The 22,326-nt window shown below is 40.6% G+C and overlaps 1 protein-coding gene across 1 annotated transcript; it reads left to right on the forward strand.

Moving 5' to 3' along the window:
* The first annotated feature begins 16,430 nt into the window (after positions 1-16,430).
* On the forward strand, positions 16,431-22,311 carry LOC120781964. Its single transcript, XM_040114136.1, has 2 exons — positions 16,431-16,466; positions 21,512-22,311. Exon 2 carries the CDS (start codon positions 21,531-21,533, stop codon positions 22,254-22,256), a length of 726 nt encoding a protein of 241 aa, XP_039970070.1. The 5' UTR covers positions 16,431-16,466; positions 21,512-21,530; the 3' UTR covers positions 22,257-22,311.
* The last annotated feature ends 15 nt before the right edge of the window (positions 22,312-22,326 follow it).

Here is a 22,326-nt window from a genome sequence, read left to right on the forward strand (position 1 = left end):
CTTCATACTCACGCATTTCGGCCTCTTTCTTTTTCTGTCTGCAGATGCGTCTCGCTTCCCTCCTCAATTCTCGGTATCTATCCCATCCCGCACGTGTTGTGGTCGATCGTAACGTTGCGAGGTAGGCAGCCTGTTTTCTCGCCGCTGCGACGCGGCACTCCTCGTCGTACCAGTTGTTCTCTTGCACTTTCCGAAAACCAAGGGTTTCGGATGCAGCTGTACGTAAGAAGTTTGAAATGCCGTCCCACAGTTCCCTTATACCGAGTTGTTGATGAGTGCTCTCAGAGAGCAGGGGTGCAAGCCGAGTAGAAAATCGTTCGGCAGTCTGTTGTGATTGCAGCTTTTCGACGTCGAACCTTCCTTGTGTTTGTTGGCGTGCGTTTTTTGCTGCACAGAGGCGTGTGCGAATCTTGGCTGCAACAAGATAGTGGTCCGAGTCGATGTTAGGACCTCGGAGCGCACGCACATCTAAAACACTGCAGACGTGTCTTCCGTCTATCACAACATGATCGATCTGGTTGGTAGTTTTTCGATCCGGAAACAGCCAGGTAGCTTGATGAATTTTTTTGTGCTGGAATCTAGTACTACAGATAACCATATTTCGGGCCCCGGAAAAGTCGATCAGCCTCAACCCATTTGGGGATGTTTCCTCGTGGAGGCTGAATTTACCGACCGTAGTGCCAAAGATACCTTCTTTGCCCACCCTGGCGTTAAAGTCGCCAAGCACGATTTTGACATCGTGGCGGGGGGCATCTCTCATAAGTGCGTTCCAAGCACTCACAAAAGGCATCTTTGGTCACATCGTCCTTCTCATCCGTCGGAGCGTGGGCGCAGATCAGCGATATGTTGAAGAACCTCGCTTTGATGCGGATTGTGGCTAGACGTTCATTCACCGGAGTGAATGATAGTACTCGGCGACGGAGTCTCTCTCCCACCACGAATCCAACACCAAACTTGCGCTCTTTTATATGGCCACTGTAGTAAATGTCACAAGGACCTACTCGTCTCGGTCCTTGCCCCGTCCATCGCATTTCTTGGACTGCGGTGATGTCAGCCTTTATTTTCACGAGGACATCAACCAGCTGGGCAGGGCACCTTCCCAATTAAGGGACCGGACATTCCAGGTGCATGACCTTAATTCGTTGTCCTTATTTCGTTTGCCATGGTCGTCATCAAAAGAGGGGTTTCTCATCCGAGGCTGTTTGTCGTTTTTCATTGGGGTAGGCTTTTTACGTGGCGGGTCCCAAACCCAGCGCACAACCCTATGCAGGGGATGTTTCGCCTTCTCACTTTAGCTCACCTTCGAACGGATGTTCTTAGGCTACCCAGAGGATACTTGGTTAAAGACCGGAAGTCGTGAGCTGCTTGAGTCATATGTAAAAGAATCGTTTCTGGCCACTCCCAAGTGAATGGCGATCAGAGAACTTTCCTCACTTGGGTGAACTTCTACACATGACCCCCTCCTTTTGGAATTTATACTTATTTCATATTAGTTTCGTAGGTATACCTACTCTGTTAATATACCATACTTTAGAACAATCCTATGCATTTCTACTGTTTTTTTATCTGTTTTTTTCCTTAGATCACATCATGCCCAGAAAAAAAATACTGATGTATGGGAAAACTATTTTCATTCGGCAAACAGTAAAATAGTAAAATGCAAACACTGTGAAAAAGTTTACCAATTTGGCAATGTCAACAAGATGACCAGCCATTTGTTAAAATGTTATAGATGTCCAACTGTTATCAAGAACAAATTACAGAAAATACCTGTTACTAGCACAACTGCCACAAATCTGCCCTGGCAAGCTGAATCACATAATGAAATGTCACAGGATAACAGTTTGACGGATACAATTTCTAATATTACGACTTCATCAGAAGTTTTAACAGAAAAAAAACTTTATCTAGATCAGCTCTTATCGAAGGCAATATTTGTTACCGGTTCTCCTTTATCCATCGTTGAACATCCGCTGTGGGTACGATTTTTGACGATTTGCAACCACTTTATAAGTTACCATCCAGAAAAGCTATCTCCACAACACATTTGGAAACTATTTATAACGAAATGGTCAATGAAATTACAGACGAACTGAAGTCTATAAATGATTTACATTTGCAGTGTGATGGCTGGAGCAATCAGCGCAATGAAGGTATCATCAACTTCATTATTGCAAAACCTGAGCCTGTTTTTGTTAAAAGCCTTAATACTCTTACAAATCGACATACAAGCCAATATTTATCTCAAGAGATAATCAATGTTATGAACGTGTGTGGAGGCCACATATTTGTAACTGTTATCGGAGATAAAGCAAATAATATTCAAAGAGCATTTCAGATAGTTAAAAATTCGTATGCACATATAATATCGCTGAGATGTGTAGCACATACATTGAATTTGCTATGCGAAGATTGCTTAAAACTAGAACCTATTAATGCCTTTATATCGTCGCCACAGATACAATAAAAGCAGTAAAAAGAAACCAAAGTATGAGCGTTTTATTAGCTCAGATTGTAAAAGAAAAAGGTTCAGGTGAAACATTAAAATTGCTTGGGAAAACCCGCTGGGGCAGTTACTGCACTGCGTTAAAAAGTTTAAAAAATCCAAAGTTGCATTACAGACATTAGCAGTTCACGAAGATGCCAATATTTCAAGCGAAATAAAATCAAATTTATTGGATATAAATTTCTGGACCATGGTAGAAAATTGTATAAAACTACTGGAACCTATAACAGATAAAATTTTCAAACTTGAAGGCAATGGAATACTTATAAATGAAGTTTATATAGCCTTCAAAGATATTAAGTCTACATTTAATTTTGCATTTCCGGATATATCCATTCTAAATGAGCATCATAAACAAAGATATTATAAATGCTGTAATTAGGCGAACAAATAATTGTTTGAAACCCATTCATTATGCTGCATATTTATTAGATCCAAGATCGCAAGGTATTGAATTAGAAGAAGAACACGAAGTGATGCCATGGAGTTTATACACGACGTGAGCCAATCGCTCAATATTGACGTTGGTGTTGATTTAGCCAATTATAGAGCTAAACAGGGTTTATGGAGTAGATCATTTATATGGAAACATGTCGCCGAAATGAACCCGGTAATTTGGTGGAGAGGACTCTGCAGGTCCAAATTGCTGAGTAGGTTGCCAGTGCGTATTCTAACTGCTCCCTGTACTTCAGCAGCCACTGAACGATCTTTTAGCACTCATGCATGCATATACATAGTCACAAACGAAATAGATTGACTACAGACAGGGCAACAAAAATAGCTTTTATATCGTTTAATTGGAAATTGTTACACAAACATAAAGTTGATGACAATGACGATGATGACGAGCCGTTATCTACACCCAGGCAATTGTCAAGTCCGTTTGGTATCCCAATAAATGAAGAACGACCTTCAACATCTCGTGAAAATACAAAACTAATAGAATTTAGCAATATTAATAATATATTTAATGATCATGACAGTAGTGATAGTGACTAAAAATTTTCAATTGTAAAAAACACTTTTGTAACTTTTGTAAAGTGTAATAAATATTTGTTAGTAAGTATCTCTCGTTGTTCTATTTTTTTTTTTGTCAAAGGTTCTTTCAGAAAAAATCGTATAATAAAACAATAAGATTTCTTTTTGTTGTTATAATAAACTGCTGGTTTTAGTTTAGTTCCTGAATCAGGCTACACATTTTCACTTTTCGAACAACAGGCAACTGCTAGTGCCCTATATACGCCGGCGCAAAGTATGTGCGCATCGCAAAGTACCTATTTTTCGCTGCATTTGTTCTAAAAATAATAAAAAAAAAATGTTAATTTTTTTAAGATCGTGATAATAACGTTCTATAATGAAAATACCCGTCAATTGGGTTTTTTCCCACATAAATACCCGGTTTTTTTCCCAAATAAGAAAAAACCTGGGTTTATTCCCGTTGAGTTTTTCCCACTGCCCATCTCTACGTATGAAGTACAATTACATAAAATTATAGAGAGTGTGCAAGAGGAAAACATTCTTAGAGGAATTTAAGAAAACATTCATTCAACCAAACTCAGCTGAGATCGTGTTCTGTTGCTATTGCTAATGCTAAAGCGAAATTTGGCAAAAAAACACGCAGCTTGACAAAAACCACAAAAGCAACAATATTCATATTTTAATATTTTTATGATAGTCTGTTTTGCGTCTGTATTTATTTGCACGTGGCATACAAAACCGGGAAAATATTTTGACGTGTTGATAAATTTTGATATTAACAAGTAAGGAAGGGCTAAGTTCGGGTGTCACCGAACATTTTATACTCTCGAATAATAAAGTGATAATCGAGTTTTCATTATCCGTCATTTACATATTTTTCAAATACCGTATTTGTGTAAAGTTTTATTCCGCTATCATCATTGGTTCCTAATGTATATATATTATACAGAGAAGGCATCAAATGGAATTCAAAATAGCGTTATATTGGAAGAAGGCGTGGTTGTGAACCGATTTCTACATGTCATCAGGGTGCTAAGAAAATATTATATACCGAATTTCATTGAAATCGGTTTAGTAGTTCCTGAGATATGGTTTTTGGTCCATAAGTGGGCGACGCCACGCCCATTTTCTATTTAAAAAAAAAAGCCTGGGTGCAGCTTCCTTCTGCCATTTCTTCCGTAAAATTTAGTGTTTCTGACGTTTTTTGTTAGTCGGTTAACGCACTTTTAGTGATTTTCAACATAACCTTTGTATGGGAGGTGGGCGAGGTTATTATCCGATTTCTTCCATTTTTGAACTGTATATGGAAATGCCTGAAGAAAACGACTCTGTAGAGTTTGGTTGGCATAGCTATAGTAGTTTCAGAGATACGTACAAAAAACTTAGTAGGAGCGGGGCCACGCCCACTTTTCCAAAAAAATTACGTCCAAATATGCCCCTCCCTAATGCAATCCTTTGTGCCAAATTTCACTTTAATATCTTTATTTATGGCTTAGTTATGACACTTTATAGGTTTTAGGTTTCCGCCATTTTGTGGGCGTGGCAGTGGGTCGATTTTGCCCATCTTCGAACTTAACCTTCTTATGGAGCCAAGGAATACGTGTACCAAGTTTCATCATGATATCTCAATTTTTACTCAAGTTACAGCTTGCACGGGCGGACGGACGGACAGACGGACAGACAGACATCATTTACATATAAAAATAAAAAAATATTTATTTGAAAAAATTTAATACTTTATCTATTATTATTGTCACTCGAATTTGGAACCTCAAAAAAAATGCACGTAGGTGGCCCGGGTGATTTTGACTCTTGATGTTATCTGAAATGAAATATTCTTGTTTATTCTTAATCTACAGACACGTCATTCCGGTCGGAACTACTGAAGTTAAATTTCAATGGTAAATAATAAAATGGCGGACTTTGAAAAAAAGTCCTTTTGTTTTAGCAAAGAAAGAATTGTAAAATAAAAAGTTAGGGGTAAAAAAAGTTCTCGTTAGTTCCGACGAGAACTATAAATGTGTAGAATTTGAAAGCAATCGGTTCAGTAGAAAAAAAGTTAGCACCCGGGCCGACCAGAAAAACAATGTTTTGAGAAAAACGCTTTTAAAGTTCAACAACTCCTAGAGAGAGGACTCCGAGGCGCTCTAGGAAACTCGTTATAACTCCAGAAATATTTCGAATTTCTGTCTGAAATTTTCACATTATATTCTCAAGACATTGTACTTTCAAATTAAGCAAAAAATTTTCGATTTTTGAACCCAAGTTCAGCAGCTGTACACGCTTATAGAAGATGGTACCTTCTCTGTTTAGTTCTCCAGCTCGAATTATTTTCTTCAGAAGTAGGTTGACAAAGTCACACGAGAGCGAGTCGCCTTATCTGAAACCTCGTTTGGTATCGAACGGCTCGGAGAGGTCCTTCCCGATTCTGACGGAGCTCTTCGTGTTGCTCAACGTCAGTTTACACAGCCGTATTAGTTTTGCGGGAATACCAAATTCAGACATCGCGGCATAAGGACAGCTCCTTTCGTACTGTCAAAAGCAGTTTTAAAATCGACGAAGAGGTGGTGTGTGTCGATTCTCTTTTCACGGGTCGGGTTCACCATCTCTTTGTGTTATGCTGTCACTACCATTCAGCAGGCTGGAGAAGTGTTCCTACCATAATTTCAGTATGCTCTGGACATCAGTCACTAGCTCACTTCTGGGGGTTCTACAAGGATGCGCTGCATCGTCTTTCTCTTCTTTCGGCCGTGAGTGCAAATCAGCGATATGTTATGGCTTGACGTTCATTCACCGGTGTAACTCCCAGGACTCTTCGAGTATATTCGAGTTTTTCCGAGGCGGTTCTCAAAGCCAGTGCCTTTCTGTGCAGATGATGTTTCGCCTTCTCACTTTAGCTCACCTTCAAATGGATGTTCTTTGGCTCCCCAGAGGATACTTGGTCTAAGAGCTGCTTAAACCATATGTAAAAGAATCGTTTCTGGCCACTTCCAAAAGATTGGCAATCAGAGAAATTTCCTTACTGGCGTGAACTTCTACAGATGACTCCATCGTCCATCCATCTTACTACGAATATATATCTTACTACATATATATACACACCAACCAAAAATTTGTAAACACTTTCTAAAATACGTGAAAGTACAGGAAATAAATATAAAACGCAGATTGAAATTGGAAGAGCAAAGATCGTTAAAATTGAAACATATCTTAGGGAATATAAAATTATTTATCTGTAGGTATCAGGCTTGGGAAATTTTTTCTATTTAAATAATATGTTAAGGAAATAATAGCAACTGGAAGAAACAGCATATCAGGGTTGGAAAAGTCTAAATGGACCATTCCGCAAATCAACAAACAACTTGACGTATGAATAGAGATGGGATTTTACCCGAAAAATACCCCAATGTGGGAAAAAATAGGGAAAAAACGCGGGGAAAATTACCGAATGGGATAATATTAGGGTTTTTTCATACTTAGCATATGTAACATCTAGATAATGTGTAGATACATGTGTATATCCATAGTACGTACTATTGTATATTCCTTGCAAACCTTGTACTTTTATTTATTGAAATTGGGCGAAGTATAAATTCCTTCTTTTGGAATTTCTTCTTCTTCTTAATTGGCGTAGACACCGCTTACGCGATTATAACCGAGTTAACAACAGCGCGCCAGTCGTTTCTTCTTTTCGCTACGTGGCGCCAATTGGATATTCTAAGCGAAGCCTTCTCCACTTGGTCCTTCCAACGGAGTGGGGGCCTTCCTCTTTCTCTGCTTCCCCCGGCGGGTACTGCGTCGAATACTTTCAGAGCTAGAGTGTTTTCGCTCATCGTTCCATCGAATGCGATATTCGCCGTGGCCAATGCGCAAAGGACCATAAATCTTTCCCAGAACCTTTCTCTCGAAAACTCGTAACTTCGACTCATCGGTTGCTGTCATCGTCCAAGCCTCTGCACCATACAGCAAGACGGGAATTATGAGTGACTTATAGAGTTTGGTTTTTGTTTGTCGAGAGAGGACTTTGCTTCTCAATTGCCTACTCAGTCCGAAGTAGCATCTGGTGGCAAGAGTTATTCTGCGTTGGATTTCTAGGCTGACATTGTTGGTGGTGTTTACGCTGGTTCCAAGATAGACGAAATTATCTACAACTTCAAAGTTATGACTGTCAACAGTGACGTGAGTGCCAAGTCGCGAGCGCGACGACTGTTTGTTTGATGACAGGAGATATTTCGTCTTGCCCTCGTTCACTGCCAGACTCATTTGTTTTGCTTCCTTGTCCAGCCTGGGGAAAGCATAACTCACGGCGCGGGTGTTGAGGCCGATGATATTAATAGCATACGCCAGTAGCTGTACACTCTTATAAAAGATGGTACCTTCTCTACTAAGTTCTGCAGCTCGAACTATTTTCTCCAGAAGCAGGTTGAAAAAGTCACACGATAGGGAATCGCCTTGTCTGAAACCTCGTTTGGTATCGAACGGCTCGGAGAGGTCCTTCCCGATTCTGACGGAGCTCTTCGTGTTGCTCAACGTCAGTTTACACAGCCATATTAGTTTTGCGGGGATACAAAATTCAGACATCGCGGCATAGAGGCAGTTCCTTTTCGTGCTGTCGAAAGCAGCTTTGAAATCGACGAAGAGGTGGTGTGTGTCGATTCTCCTTTCACGGGTCTTTTCCAAGATTTGGCGCATGGTGAATATCTGGTCGGTTGCTGATTTGCCAGATCTAAAGCCGCACTGATAAGGTCCAATCAGTTTGTTGACGGTGGGTTTTCATATTTCACACAATACGCTCGATAGAACCTTATATGCGATGTTCAGGAGGCTAATCCCACGGTAGTTGGCGCATATTGTGGGGTCTCCTTTTTTATGGATTGGGCATAGCATACTTTAATTCCAATCGTTGGGCATGCTTTCGTCCGGCCATATTTTACAAAGAAGCTGATGCATGCTCCTTATCAGTTCTTTGCCGCCGTGTTTGAATAGCTCGGCCGACATTCCGTCGGCCCCTTCCGCTTTGTTGTTCTTCAGTCGATCAATTGCTATTCGAACTTCCTCATGGTCGGGTAATGGCACGTCTGCTCCATCGTCATCGATTGGGGTATCGGGTTCGCCTTCTCCTGGCGTTGTGCATTCTCTGCCATTCAGCAGGCTGGAGAAGTGTTCCCTCCATAATTTAAGTATGCTCTGGGCATCAGTGACTAGATCACCTTTGGGGGTTGTACAAGAGTACTCTCCGGTCTTGAAATCTTTGGTAAGCCGCCGCATTTTTTCGTAGAATTTTCGAGCATTACCCCTGTCGGCCAGCTTATCAAGCTCTTCGTACTCACGCATTTCGGCCTCTTTCTTCTTCTGTCTACAAATGCGTCTCGCTTCCCTCCTCAACTTTCGGTATCTATCCCATCCCGCACGTGTAGTGGTCGATCGTAACGTTGCGAGGTAGGCAGCCTGTTTTCTCTCCGCTGCGTCACGGCACTCCTCGTCGTACCAACTGTTCTTTTGCACTTTCCGAAAACCAATGGTTTCGATTGCAGCTGTACATAAGGAGTTTGAAATGCCGTCCCACAGTTCCCTTATATCGAGCCGTTGACGAGCCCTCTCAGAGAGCAGGAGTGCAAGCCGAGTAGAAAATCGTTCAGCTGTCTGTTGTGATTGCAGCTTCTCGACGTCGAACCTTCCTTGTGTTTAGTGGCGTGCGTTTTTTGCTGCACAGAGGCGGGTGCGAATCTTGGCTGCAACAAGATAGTGGTCCGAGTCGAGGTTAGGACCTCGGAGCGCACGCACATCTTAAACACTGGAAACGTGTCTTCTTCTATCCCTACACGAATCCTACACCAAACTTGCGCTCCTACATATATGGCCACCATAGTAAATGTCACAAGGACCTACTCGTCTCTGTCCTTGTCCCGTCCATCGCATTTCGTGGACGGTGGTGATGTCAGCCTTTGTTTTTACGAGGGCATCAACCAGCTGGGCAGCGGCACCTTCCCAATTAAGTTACCGGACATTCCAGGTGCATGCTCTCAATTCGCAGTCCTTATTTCGTTTGCCATGGTCGTCATCAAAAGGGGGGTCTCTCATCCGAGGCTGGTTATAGCTATTCACTAGGGGTGTTTTTTTTTACGTGGCAGGTCCCAAGCCCAGCGCACAACCCTATGTAGGGGATGCTTCGCCTTCTCACTTTAGCTCGCCTTCGAACGGATGTTCTTAGGCTACCCAGAAGATACTTGGTCAAAGACCGGAAGTAGTGAGCTGCTTGAGCCATATGTAAAAGAATCGTTCTGGCCAGTCCCAAGTAAATGGCGATCAGAGAACTTTCCTCACTTGCGTGAACTTCTACACATGACTCCATCCTCCAAAGGCAGCCTAAAGTCAGCAATTAGCAAAGCGATCCGACACGAATTTAAGATAAAAAATTAATAACAAACAGCAAGTTGTATTTATTATAATGGTTATCAGTGCAAAAAATAACTAGTAAGGAAGTACTCAGATCGGGTGAAACCGAATATTTCATACTTTAGCAATTTGTAAGAATCAAAGTCGGGTTCTTAGAGTCACAAAAATCATTACATGTAGTAGACTATAATTTCAGATATTTTCGGCATTAAACTATAATATAAACAGTTTATACGTTCAGTTAATTTTAGTAAGATATCTTACACATTGACCGATTTGAACGGTATACAGCCAACCGGAAGTTTGAAAATCTTATAGTGGGTATATGGGAGATAGGAGTATTATTAACCCATAACTTTATTTTACATACATATATATTTGTTTGCATTACTACATACATACTTTTAAAAAAGGTGATACTCATATCATATATAAGAAGTATAGATGTTAGAGGGAAAGTTATCACCCGATTGTATCCATTTTAGATGCAAAGATGCCCTGCTATTGGAGTAACACGCAATTTAATTGAGATAACTAACTTAATGGCCGATAAATAATATATATTTTCAGCCGGAAGTTCGAAAATCTTTCACTAAGGAATATGTTGGATAAGGGAAATGTGGATCGGTTTAACCCATCTTTGACATACTGCCATGCTATAATCAGTTAAGGATTCTCCCCGAATTTTTGTACTAAAGCTCACAATTTTACGGTGACAGACGGAAGACACGCCTCCATTGTATTAGACGAGCGTACGTTCCGAGTTGCTAACATCGACTCGAACCGCAATTTTGTTGCAGATAAGATACGCATCCACCTCTGTGAGCAAACGATGCACGTTAACAATCACAAGGAATGTTCGACGTCGGGAAGCAGCAATCACAACAGACAGACGAACGATTTTCTACTCAACTTGCACTCCTACACATTTCAAGCTCCTTACGTACAGCTGTAAACGAAACAATTAGTTTTCGGGAAAAACAAAAGAACAGCTGGTACGATGAGGCATGTCGTGTCGCAGTGGAGAAAAAACAGACTGCCTACCTCGCAACGTTACAATCGACCTCAACACGTGAGGGATGAGATAGATATCGAGAGTTAAAGAGAGAAGCGAAGCGCATTTGCAGACAAAAACAGAGAGAGGCTAAAATGCGGGAGTACGAAAGCTTGATAAGCTGGAACACTTCTCCAGCCTACTGAATGGCAGTGAAAGCATAATACCAGGAGGTGGAGAATGACAATTAGGCGAACGTTTCGTTGCCCGACCATAAAGAAGTTCGAATAATAATTACCCGTCTAACCAACAACAAATTAACAGGGGCCGACGGCTTGCCGGCCGAGCTATTCAAACACGGCGTCGAAAAATTTCAACATAAGTGAGCCAACTACCGTCTGATAAGTTTTGTCAACATCGCATATAAGGTTCTATCGAGCGTATTGTGTTAAAGTTTAAAGCAAAGTGATTAGACCTTATCTGTGTGGCTTAAGGCTTGGAAAATCAACAACTGACCACATATTTACAATGCAATGTCCTCTTCAAGATGTTCGATACCAAACGAGGATTCAGAAAAGCCGACTCCCTATCGTTCGACTTCTTCAATCTACTGCTGGAGAAAGTAGTTTGAGCTGCAGAGCTTAATTATATAATGATGATATTGATATCATTGGCGTCAACAACCACGCAGTTAGTTCTACTTTCTTCAAATTGGATAAGAAAGCGAAGCGAATGAGAATTGAAAATACCTCCTGTCATCAAACAAACCGTCGTCGCATTCGCGACTTGGCTTCCACGTCACAGTTGATAGTCATAACTTTGAAGTGGTAGATAATTTCGTCTATTTTGAAACCAGTATTAACACCGACAATAATGTTAGTCTCGAAATATGCACATTTATATAGTTAACCGCTTGTTTCAAAACCATTCCTGCTCGCAGCCGCTCCTCTGGTGAACAAATGCTGCTATTAGACTAAAGCACTCTGTCTTAGCCATGACATCGGGTTCCACAAGGACTACTCATTTCCAGGGCACTGCTATACCCCATTACATCCAACAGTAAATACAACTCTGTAACAAAGAATTTCATATGTTTTTGGTGAGTAAATATAGTACTCTTTTCCGCCTCGTATTACAAGCAAAAGTGCTGTGTTTTATTTCACTGCATGAAAATAATATTATCTCTCAGTCATCGACTGATATCCAACGCATACGGTTGTGCTTAAAGTGATTTCAGTGTTTCGCAGTCTTTTTTGAGTAATTTTTCTCTCCTGTGTTGTCAGCAAAGTCATTAACAAATTGTCTTCCATTGGTAAGCCACGTGTGTTTTTACTAATTGTGTATATTTCATAAGCAATAATGCCCCTTGAGGGCCCCCCTCTCGGGCAAAACAGGTTCGCCCTGTTATCAAGCCCAAAAGCAAAAAGAAAAAAGCCTCAATCTATAACTAAAGACTTGTTTCCCGCTTTACCATTAATTAAGAAAGATAACCCAAGATTTTTAGTGGCAAGTGCATCAAACTCAATAAAACCTTTAAACAAGTACTCTTGCTTTGCTGTGCATAAAGCTTTAAAAGCTATTAGTTCAGAAATCATCAATATATCCGAACTAAAAGACGGAAATTTATTAATTTTTGTTAAAAACGATAATATCGCAAACAAGTTTTGTAAAACAACCACTTTACACGGGATATGTAATGTAAAAATTGAGCTGCATAACAACCTGAATTACTCCAAAGGCACAATCTACGCACCATGTCTTAATGATATTTCAGAAAATGAAATTATTGAAAACCTGAAAGCCCAGGGTGTTGTGTCAGTTTACAAATTTCAAAAATATGTTGATGGCAAACAAGTACCTAGTGGAGTAGTTTTACTCACTTTTGATATATATCAATTGCCTGAGAAATTGGAAGTATCATGGTATACAACTAAAGTACGCCCATACTACCCAAATCCCATGAGGTGTGAAAATTGCCAATTGTTCGGCCACACAGCAAAGCGATGTAATAAAACATCTACCTGCGACTCATGCGCTCTCCCTCCTCACTCTCCAGAAGTATGCTCTCGCACTTTGTGCGCAAACTGCTCTGGCAGCCACCCCGCTTCCAGTAAATCTTGCCCAAAGTTTGTTCAATTGAAACAAGTAATAAAGATTAAAACAGATAGTAAGTGCTCTATGCGCGAAGCGATCAAAATGCAAAAAATGCAAATACCATCACCTCTTAACGAGACCCCTCTTTCCTTTTCAAATGTTATCAAAAAATCAAACAACACACAACCAAATCAAAACAATAATGAAGCCCAAGCAGAACAAATACGTTCGAGCAACAACAACACCGATACTAATATAACGAACGACGAAGCAAAAGAAAACAACGCAAGGCAAACAAACAAAATAAATACCAGTCAAACCACTTTTCCAGTCGATGACTCAACAACAACAACAACTATCGCAAATTTTATTTCCCAACTTACCTCTTCTGATACTCCCGTTTCCATTTTTCCCCCCTTATCCTACCACCCTACAGACTTCCAAGTACAAATGAAATATGATTAAAATATTACAATGGAATATAAACGGACTATTTAATAATTTCCCTGATTTAAATATTTTAATTAATGAATTTTCTCCTGAAATCGTTGCTTTACAAGAGACGCATCTCCCCGCTAATAAGATAGCGTATTCTCCTAAAAACTACACAAGTTACTTTTCTAATAGCAGTCAAAACACTTCCTGTAAGCAAGGCATTGCAATTCTCGTTAAAAACTCCATCAACCATAAACTCATCCCGGTCACTTCTGGCATTTCCTGCTTGGCGTTGGAAATTGACATAGGCTTCAAAATCACTATTGTCAATTGCTACATCCCGCCTCATCAGAACTTTACTAATAGGGACCTTAGTAATATCATCAACACTGTTTCTGCCCCAATTGTTTTGTTAGGAGATTTTTAATGCTTGGAGACCCGCTGTGGGGTTCTCCTGCTAGTAATAAAAGAGGAGAAATCATTGAGGATATAATACTTTCTCACAACCTAGTCGTCCTTAACGATGGATCACCCACTCACTTCTCCACTCATAAAACGTTTACCCATCCCGACATCACCCTTGCCTCCACACCAATTGCACCCAAACTTTCCTCCAATACAATTCAAGACCTCCATAATAGTGACCATTTTCCGATTATAACCTCCATTTCCATCCCTAATTGGTATAAAGTAAGACCCACATCAAAGTTCCTAACGGAGAAGGCAGATTGGGCAAACTTTCATCGTCTTTCTGTTTTATTTTCGGACAACAAACCCCTGGCAAAAAACATAAACGCTGAAGCTGCCGCCATTAAAACAATCATCCGATCAGCAGCACATTACGCGATACCCCAGTCCAGTACCAAGCATTTCCATGCTAAATTGCCATATTGGTCAAATCTCCTAACAATTTTTAAGAACAATAAACAAAAATTATGGTCCAAATACAAACATTCCAGAACTGACAATAATTTCATAAGCTATAAAAAAGCGAACGCGGCGTTTAGAAAATAATTAAAATCTGCCAAACGAAAAGCTTTAGAAACACTCACCGCCAATATCAACCCATTTTCGAGCACAAAAGAAATTTGGTCAGACATTAAAATTCTTACAGGCTCCTCACAACGATCCAGCATACCATTTATACATTCAGCCCAAGGTCCTATTTATAACCCTCAAGATATTGCTCAGAAGTTTGCGGACACATGGTCAGATAATTCCAACAGTCATAATTTTCACAATGATTTCAACACCTTAAAAAGCCAAACAATCTCTGAAAACTACAATAACCCATTTCCCTCACCCAGAGCCATCCAAGCAGATGCTCCCATCACATTAAGTGAATTCGATGTAACAATTGCATCGATGACTGGTAAAACTCCAGGATTGGACAAAATTTCCTATCCCATCCTTAAAAATCTCCCTCGATCCCTTAAAATACGTATAATTTCTCTTTACAATAAAATCCTCAACGAGGGAATCTATCCACAGGAGTGGAAGACAGCTTCCCTCCTTCCCATCCCCAAGCCCAATAAACCTACTTCTCAAATAGAAAATTGTTGCGTCAAGCGACAAGATATATATGTATATTTAAACCTGAAATTAAAATTAAGAAAAATGAATTATAAAAAATTATAAAATATTGAATTATTTAAATTATTGTATACTTACCTTAATTATGCATTCATACTACTAATCTACTACTTACCTTAATACTTACAATAATCTATTACAATATTGAACGAAAAGTTGAAGATAATTATATTTACCCCTTTTTTAAACATATGAACATTACCACTAGTTTAAGCCGTTAGTTTAAGATTTAGGCTAAGCAACTAAATGAAATTAAATAAAGAAGCATTGGTATTAGAATCATCGAATCGACCGGACGCGTTTTCATTTATTATCGCAATTTATTTACGAGACAGGCAATTAGGCTTCTTGTTTTATTCGCGCATTTCCCAAGTTTATATTTTCGCTTCTCAAAAACGCTTGAGAATTTTTCATGGCGCCCGAGCAGGGACTTAGTGCGTGAACTAAGAATTTTATTTAACTTTCGTTTTCGGGTTTAATAACCATATCGTTTCTAATTGCCTGTCAATCTCGGTTTTCGGTGTTCGGCTTTCGGCGAAGTGAAAGTGGTGACCAAAATTAAAAAAAAAAAAAAAATTAAACCTGAAAAAACAAAAACAAAAACAAAGAAATAAAAATAATAACCTTAACTAAAAATACATATAGAAATACATACCTATATGTACATAATTCATACATATATATACAGTGGAAGTGACCAAGTTGTGCAGGGATCGTGATACCTAAATAAAGGAAAAATAAAATATAAAACTCAAAACGAGAGTGAAAAAGTGGCGGAAAAGTATTTAATACTTACATATGTACGTGAATACTTGAAAAAATACAGTGGCCAAATATACACGCAAACATACATATACATAGGTGAAACAAAAAAAAGTACTTACCCATATCCTACGTCCATACGTACCTAAGCTTATGATAGCGAAAGAAAAGAAAAAGAAAAAGGAAATTTACAGTAGTGAAAGAACGAAAGGCAAAGTGACAAAATTTCTAAATTGTGCTAAATTGTGTGCATATATATATGTACGTATATACATAAATATAATTCGCCTGTACATATGTAACTAAAGAAAATAAAAAGTGGTACTTACAAGCCAAGTTACAGTTAAAAAAAAAAAAAAACAGTTTTCTAAACTGTTTGAAGTGCCGCAAATTAAAAAACCGGTTAGCCCAAAAAACCGTGGCAATCATCCGTTCCTGCCAATCCGTTGCTGCGGTAATTACTTCATTGAAATCACTTCCCTGTTTTCGCACCGCTGCTGCCATCAACCCGCCGCTACCACAACGCCGCCGCTACCACAACGCCGCTGCTGCCATCGTCGCCGCTGCTGCCATCGTCGCCGCTGCTGCTATCGTCGCCGCTGCTGCCATCGTCTCTGCTACCATCAAACCGCTGCTGTCGTGGGAATGAGCTGCCACTGCATTCTCTGCAGAAGGGACGTAAGCGCCGGCAAACAGCCGACGCACCAGGTAACGAGTGCGAATTACTGAAAGCAGTCCAAACAAAAAAAAAAAAAGGCATACAACAAAACAAGTGCACTTTCAGTTTTTGGCTCTCCCTTTTCACTTTATATCATATTGACTATATTGTATTGGATTGTATTTATTATACATACATACATATATATATTAGTACATACTCATACGTACATATACGAATTCAAGGTGAATAAGGGATTTTGGGATTTTGCGGTAGCCCTTTATTTTGAAATAAAGGTGAAAAAGTTATTAATTGCAAAATTAAATTATCTCGTTTTTCGCAATTTTTTCGATCCGCGTTTGCAATTATCGGTCGTTTTTTCGCAATTTTTGTCGATTTTCGTTCGGACATTTTCCGATTAAATTACTTTATTGTGCTATTGCTCATTTTGCGCATTTATTGGTTTGGCTTTCGTATACTTGGGAATCGATATTATCTTTTTTTTTTTCGTTTTCGTAACCGATTCCAAATATATTTGTTGCCAGCCTTTATTGCTATTGGTTTGGCTTTCGTATATTTGGGAATCGACATTTATTTTTTCGTTTTCATTATCGATTCTTGATATATCTGTTGCCAACCGTTATAGTCTTTCTTTCGGGAATTTAATTTAACCAACGCAAAATGAGCAAGCCAAAGCCAACTCTCGCAAACCTGTCTCCAAGTAAGGAGTTGACGGACTTAAAATCGTTAAGACGTCAAAGAACGGTTGCGAAAAGTAGTATTTTGCGCATTAAAACGGGCCTTCTCGAAAAGACTATGTCTTTAGATCCAATAGAATTGGAATGTCGTCTCGATATATTAAATTCACACAGTGAAAAATTAATGAAGTGCCAATCAAAGATTGAAGAAATTGATGAAGACGACATGGCCCGAGGGGAGTTAGAGGACATCATCGTTGAAACGAAGTCCATAATAAAGTCAATTTTAGCAAAAAATAAAAATTCACTTGCCGAAACATCTTTCGTAGCTTCTCACAGCTCAAGGCTCCCTAAAATGAATTTGCCGAAATTCAAGGGAGAATATTCAGAGTTCAAAAATTTTATGAGTTTGTTCGAGAGCTTAGTTCATAACGATCCAAATATTCCAGATATTGAAAAATTTAACCATTTGGTTAATTGTCTGTCTGGAGAGGCTTTGGGAACAGTTAAAGCGTTTCAGATGTCGGATGAAAATTATCGAAGGCGTTGGCAAGTCTCAAAAAGTTTATGATAATAAATGTCTGATATTTTTCAATACAATATCTAAACTTTTGAGCTGCCAACAATCCCAAAGCCTTCTGCGCCTTCCCTGCGTTCAATGATTGACGAAGTGTCAGCGGTATATGATTCATTGCTATCGCTGGGCGATGAAAACAAATAACGAACGCAATAATCATACACATTGTAATGACAAAGGTTGACCCTGCCACCCGATCCAAATGGGAAGAAGCGCTGGACTATGACAAACTGCCACTGTGGAAGGACTGTGAAGCCACTCTAAATCGAAGATACCAGCAACTATCAGCGGAAGGAGCATCCCACTCAAGGACGAAGCCCATCTCAACAAGCAGTACGAGTCATGGGAAGCAACAACAAATGGATAGGACCAAATCGGCGCTAGTTGCAGCAAATACGAGGCAGCCTCTTTGCCAACAATGCAAATCGAGGGATCACCATCTAACTGCCTGCCCTACTTTCAAGGCTCTTCCGGTGCAACAGAGGTTCGAGTTTGTCAAATCGGTACCCTTATGCATAAATTGCTTGCGTAAGGGACATACCGTTTCCAAATGCAGAACGGATCGATGTCGTGTGTGCAATCGATCGCATCACACACTGTTGCACCAATATCCAGTCTCTTTCCCCGCTGCACCTCATCCGCAACCATCAACCACACATGCCATGCATACAGCCAGTATGCCGGATCGGGTCATGTTGGCAACAGCAGTAATTCTAGTGAGGACCAGCTGCGGAGATTACCTGCCTGCGAGAGCCTTGCTGGACTCAGGCTCCCAGGTCAACTTTATGACGGAGGACTTGGCACAGAAGTTGCGGATTCGACGTCAGCACAAAACATGAAGCGTAATTGGAATTGGCAATTCCAATTCAAAAGTGGGGTCAAAACTAAGCGCGTTTGTCAAGTCGCGGTTAAATAATTTTGAATTTTCGGCGGAATTCTGGGTAATGCGATGCATTTCGGCAAATCATCCAGACCATAACATCAATGTTAGTGGCTGGAAAATTCCGCACAATATTGAATTGGCGGACCCAGAATTCCACAAATCTAAAAAAGTGGATATCCTATTGGGTGCTGAAACATTTTTCGAGCTTTTAGCTGTTGGCCAAATTAAAAATGGTCCCAACCAACCAACTCTTCAGAAAACCCTTTTAGGATGGATTGTATCTGGCAAATACGCCAGTAATATAAGTTCTCCTCCCAGATTACATAGCACATTATGCCAAGCTGAAGAAGACTTAACGTCAATAGATTCAGTAGTCCAAAAATTTTGGGCTCTAGAAGAATTACCTTCAGAATCGAATGGCATCAAATTCACACCAGAGCAACAAGAGTGTGAAAATTTTTTCGTAAATACAACTCAAGTATTGCCTTCAGGACGGCTTCAAGTAAGAATGCCTTTTAAAGCTGACCGTAAGTTACTCGGTCACTCCTATGAAACCGCAGTTCGGCGGTTTCAGGCCCTGGAGAGAAGGACATTAAAAGATCCAGAACTTCGTAAAATGTATCTGGACTTTATGAATGAATATAGAGCATTGGGTCACATGAGCCCAACGAACAATAAGATCCCGAGTGAGCCACACTACTTCATTCCGCATCAATGCGTTTTAAGGCCCGAGAGCACAACAACCAAATTACGTGTTGTATTTGATGCCTCGAGTCGATCTTCAACTCAAATAGCGTTGAATGAACTTTTGATGGTAGGTCCAACCATCCAAGAAGAGTTATACTCAACTCTTCTTCGTTTTCGCTTACATAAGTATGCACTAACAGCGGACATTACTAAAATGTACCGTCAAATAATTATGCATGAAGAAGACAGAAATTGTCAACTTATTGTGTGGAGAGAGCATCCTTCTGAGCAAATTCAAATTTTTCGTCTTAACACTGTAACATACGGAACTGCGCCTGCTCCATTTCTCGCAACACGGTGTTTGCAAATGCTCAGTGATGCCAATACGATGAAATATCCACTCGGTTCATTGGTCATCAAAAGAGACTTTTATGTTGATGATTTATTAACAGGGTCCGAAAGTTTTGAGTCTCTAGATCTTCTGAGAAGTGAGGTAAATAAAATATTAAACTCGGCAGGATTCTCCTTAACGAAGTAGTTTTCGAACCACCCTAAATTTTTCGACAGTGATTGCACTGAAAAGTCATTAAGCTTCAATGACAAAAGTTCCACTAAAACGTTAGGAATCCATTGGTTGCCGAAAGAGGATTTGTTTCGCTTTGTTTTAGATGACAATTTTAATGATCTGCGAGCTACTAAAAGAAATATATTGTCAGTTTCTGCTCGCCTTTTTGATCCTCTTGGATTACTAGCCCCACTAGTTACCAAAGCAAAAATCTTATTGCAAGAGCTTTGGATCCAAAAACTAGATTGGGATGAGTCGATTCCATTGCGCCTTGACACTAGCTGGCAGAACTTTAAAGCCAACCTAATGCAGCTCTCATCGATAAGCATTCCTCGTTACGTAAACGTTGAGTCGAGTGCCATCTGCCAAATACATGGCTTCTCCGACGCCTCAATAAGGGCGTACGGATGCTGCATATACATACGAAGCCAATCTGCTAGTGGTATTAAATGCATGCTGCTTACTGCAAAGTCTAGAGTGGCTCCGCTGAAGACCAAATCTCTTCCGCGTCTTGAGCTCTCGGCAGCACATCTTCTTTCGAAATTATGGTCAAGAGTAGCGCCTATGTTGAGTCGACATTTCGAAAATATTACATTTTGGACAGACTCTGAAATCGTTTTACATTGGATTAAAACACATCCATCTTCACTACAAACCTTCGTCGCAAACAGAGTGTCCGAAATTCAAGAGTTGACTGACAAAGTACATTGGCGACATGTGCCAACGAAACAAAATCCTGCGGATCAAGTGTCTCGGGGTTGTAACGTGGACGAATTGAATAATTCGATATGGTTTGGCGGTCCACAGTTCCTCCTAGAAGACCCTGCATTATGGCCAATTAACAACCACTTCCAGCTCTCACCAGAAGACGAAGCATTAGAGAAGAAGAAAAATACGTTTACACTAATTTCAACTACTGAGAAAAATTCAATATTGGACCTTATTGAAAAATTTTCTTCTCATAAAAAATTGCTTCGTGTGGTCGCATACATATTACGATGGATAAGACGACCACCAAAATCCTCCATGGGACAGGATCTGACTTCAGAAGAGCTAAACTTGAGTTTTCTAAAAATTGCACAGGTGGTCCAACATTCAGAATTTTCGGATGTTATTCAAAAATTGCATAAAGGTACCACCCTACCCGCAAACTTGCAAAAACTCAACCCGTTTTTGCATGAGTACTCGGATACGTCGCTGTCATTCAAATTAATCCGAGTCGGAGGTCGCCTATTAAATGCACCTCTCCCATACGATGCCAAATTTCCGCTTTTATTAAATAAAAGTTCGCACTTCGTTATAACGTATTTACGGTTCCTGCATATTCGAAATCACCACGCTGGGGCTAAAGCGTTGGTTGCGCTTCTTCGAGAACGCATATGGCTAATTAATGCCCGAGAAGCTTGCAGTAGAACCGTAAGAAACTGTATACATTGTTTTCATTACAAGCCGAAGTTGCAAAACCAAATAATGGGAAATTTGCCAGTCGAAAGACTTCGAGCACTACGGCCCTTTCTTATATGTGGCGTAGATTTTTGTGGTCCGATATACACAACTCTAAAAATACGCGGTCGACCACCCGTAAAAACATATATTGCAGTTTTCATTTGCTTTACGTCCAAAGCAGTACATTTAGAATTAGTTTCGGACCTATCTTCTAATTCATTTATTCTCGCCCTAAAAAGGTTCATTGGACGCCGAGGAATGCCGACGAAGATATTCAGCGACAACGCCACCAATTTCGTCGGCGCCGATCGCAAGCTGCGCGAGCTGAAGGAGGCGTTTCTGGCAATGGGTCCAGAGTTGAGGAGATTCGCAGCAGACGAAGGGTGCAGCTTCACCTATATACCACCAAGGGCGCCGCACTTCGGCGGATTATGGGAAGCCGCGGTGAAGTCCGCCAAACACCATATCGTTCGCGTAATCGGCAACGCGCTACTCACAGCAGAGGAGCTAGCAACACTGTTGGCCGAAGTGGAGGCCATCCTCAACTCTCGTCCCCTAGTACCCCTGAGTCAGGACCCCAACGACGGCGAGGCACTAACCCCAGCGCACCTACTAATAGGATGCTCCCTGCGGGCTTTACCCCCAGAGAAGGTGCCAGTGGATCCAGTTCGTTGTTGCGAGAGATGGCAACTTGTTTGCTGTCTCAAGCAACAGTTCTGGCGACAGTGGTCCAAAGTTTACCTGACGGGTCTTCAGGAACGCAACAAGTGGCTGCACCCCAAACGCAACATGCAGCTCAACGACCTCGTTCTCGTCCACGAGGACAACGTGCCACCGCAGCAGTGGGTACTAGGGCGCGTCGTCGCAACCGTCGAAGGGCAAGACGGCAAGGTGCGAGTCGCAGAAGTGGCGACTAAGGCGGGCACGATTAAGCGCCCCATCCACAAACTGGCTGTCCTTCCACTGGATATTGAAGGAATCTGATCCTGTCAAGGTGGCCGGTGTTGCGTCAAGCGACAAGATATATATGTATATTTAAACCTGAAATTAAAAT

Source organism: Bactrocera tryoni, unplaced genomic scaffold, assembly GCF_016617805.1.
Source record: "Bactrocera tryoni isolate S06 unplaced genomic scaffold, CSIRO_BtryS06_freeze2 scaffold_8, whole genome shotgun sequence".
In the NCBI taxonomy this organism is placed as follows: domain Eukaryota; kingdom Metazoa; phylum Arthropoda; class Insecta; order Diptera; family Tephritidae; genus Bactrocera; species Bactrocera tryoni.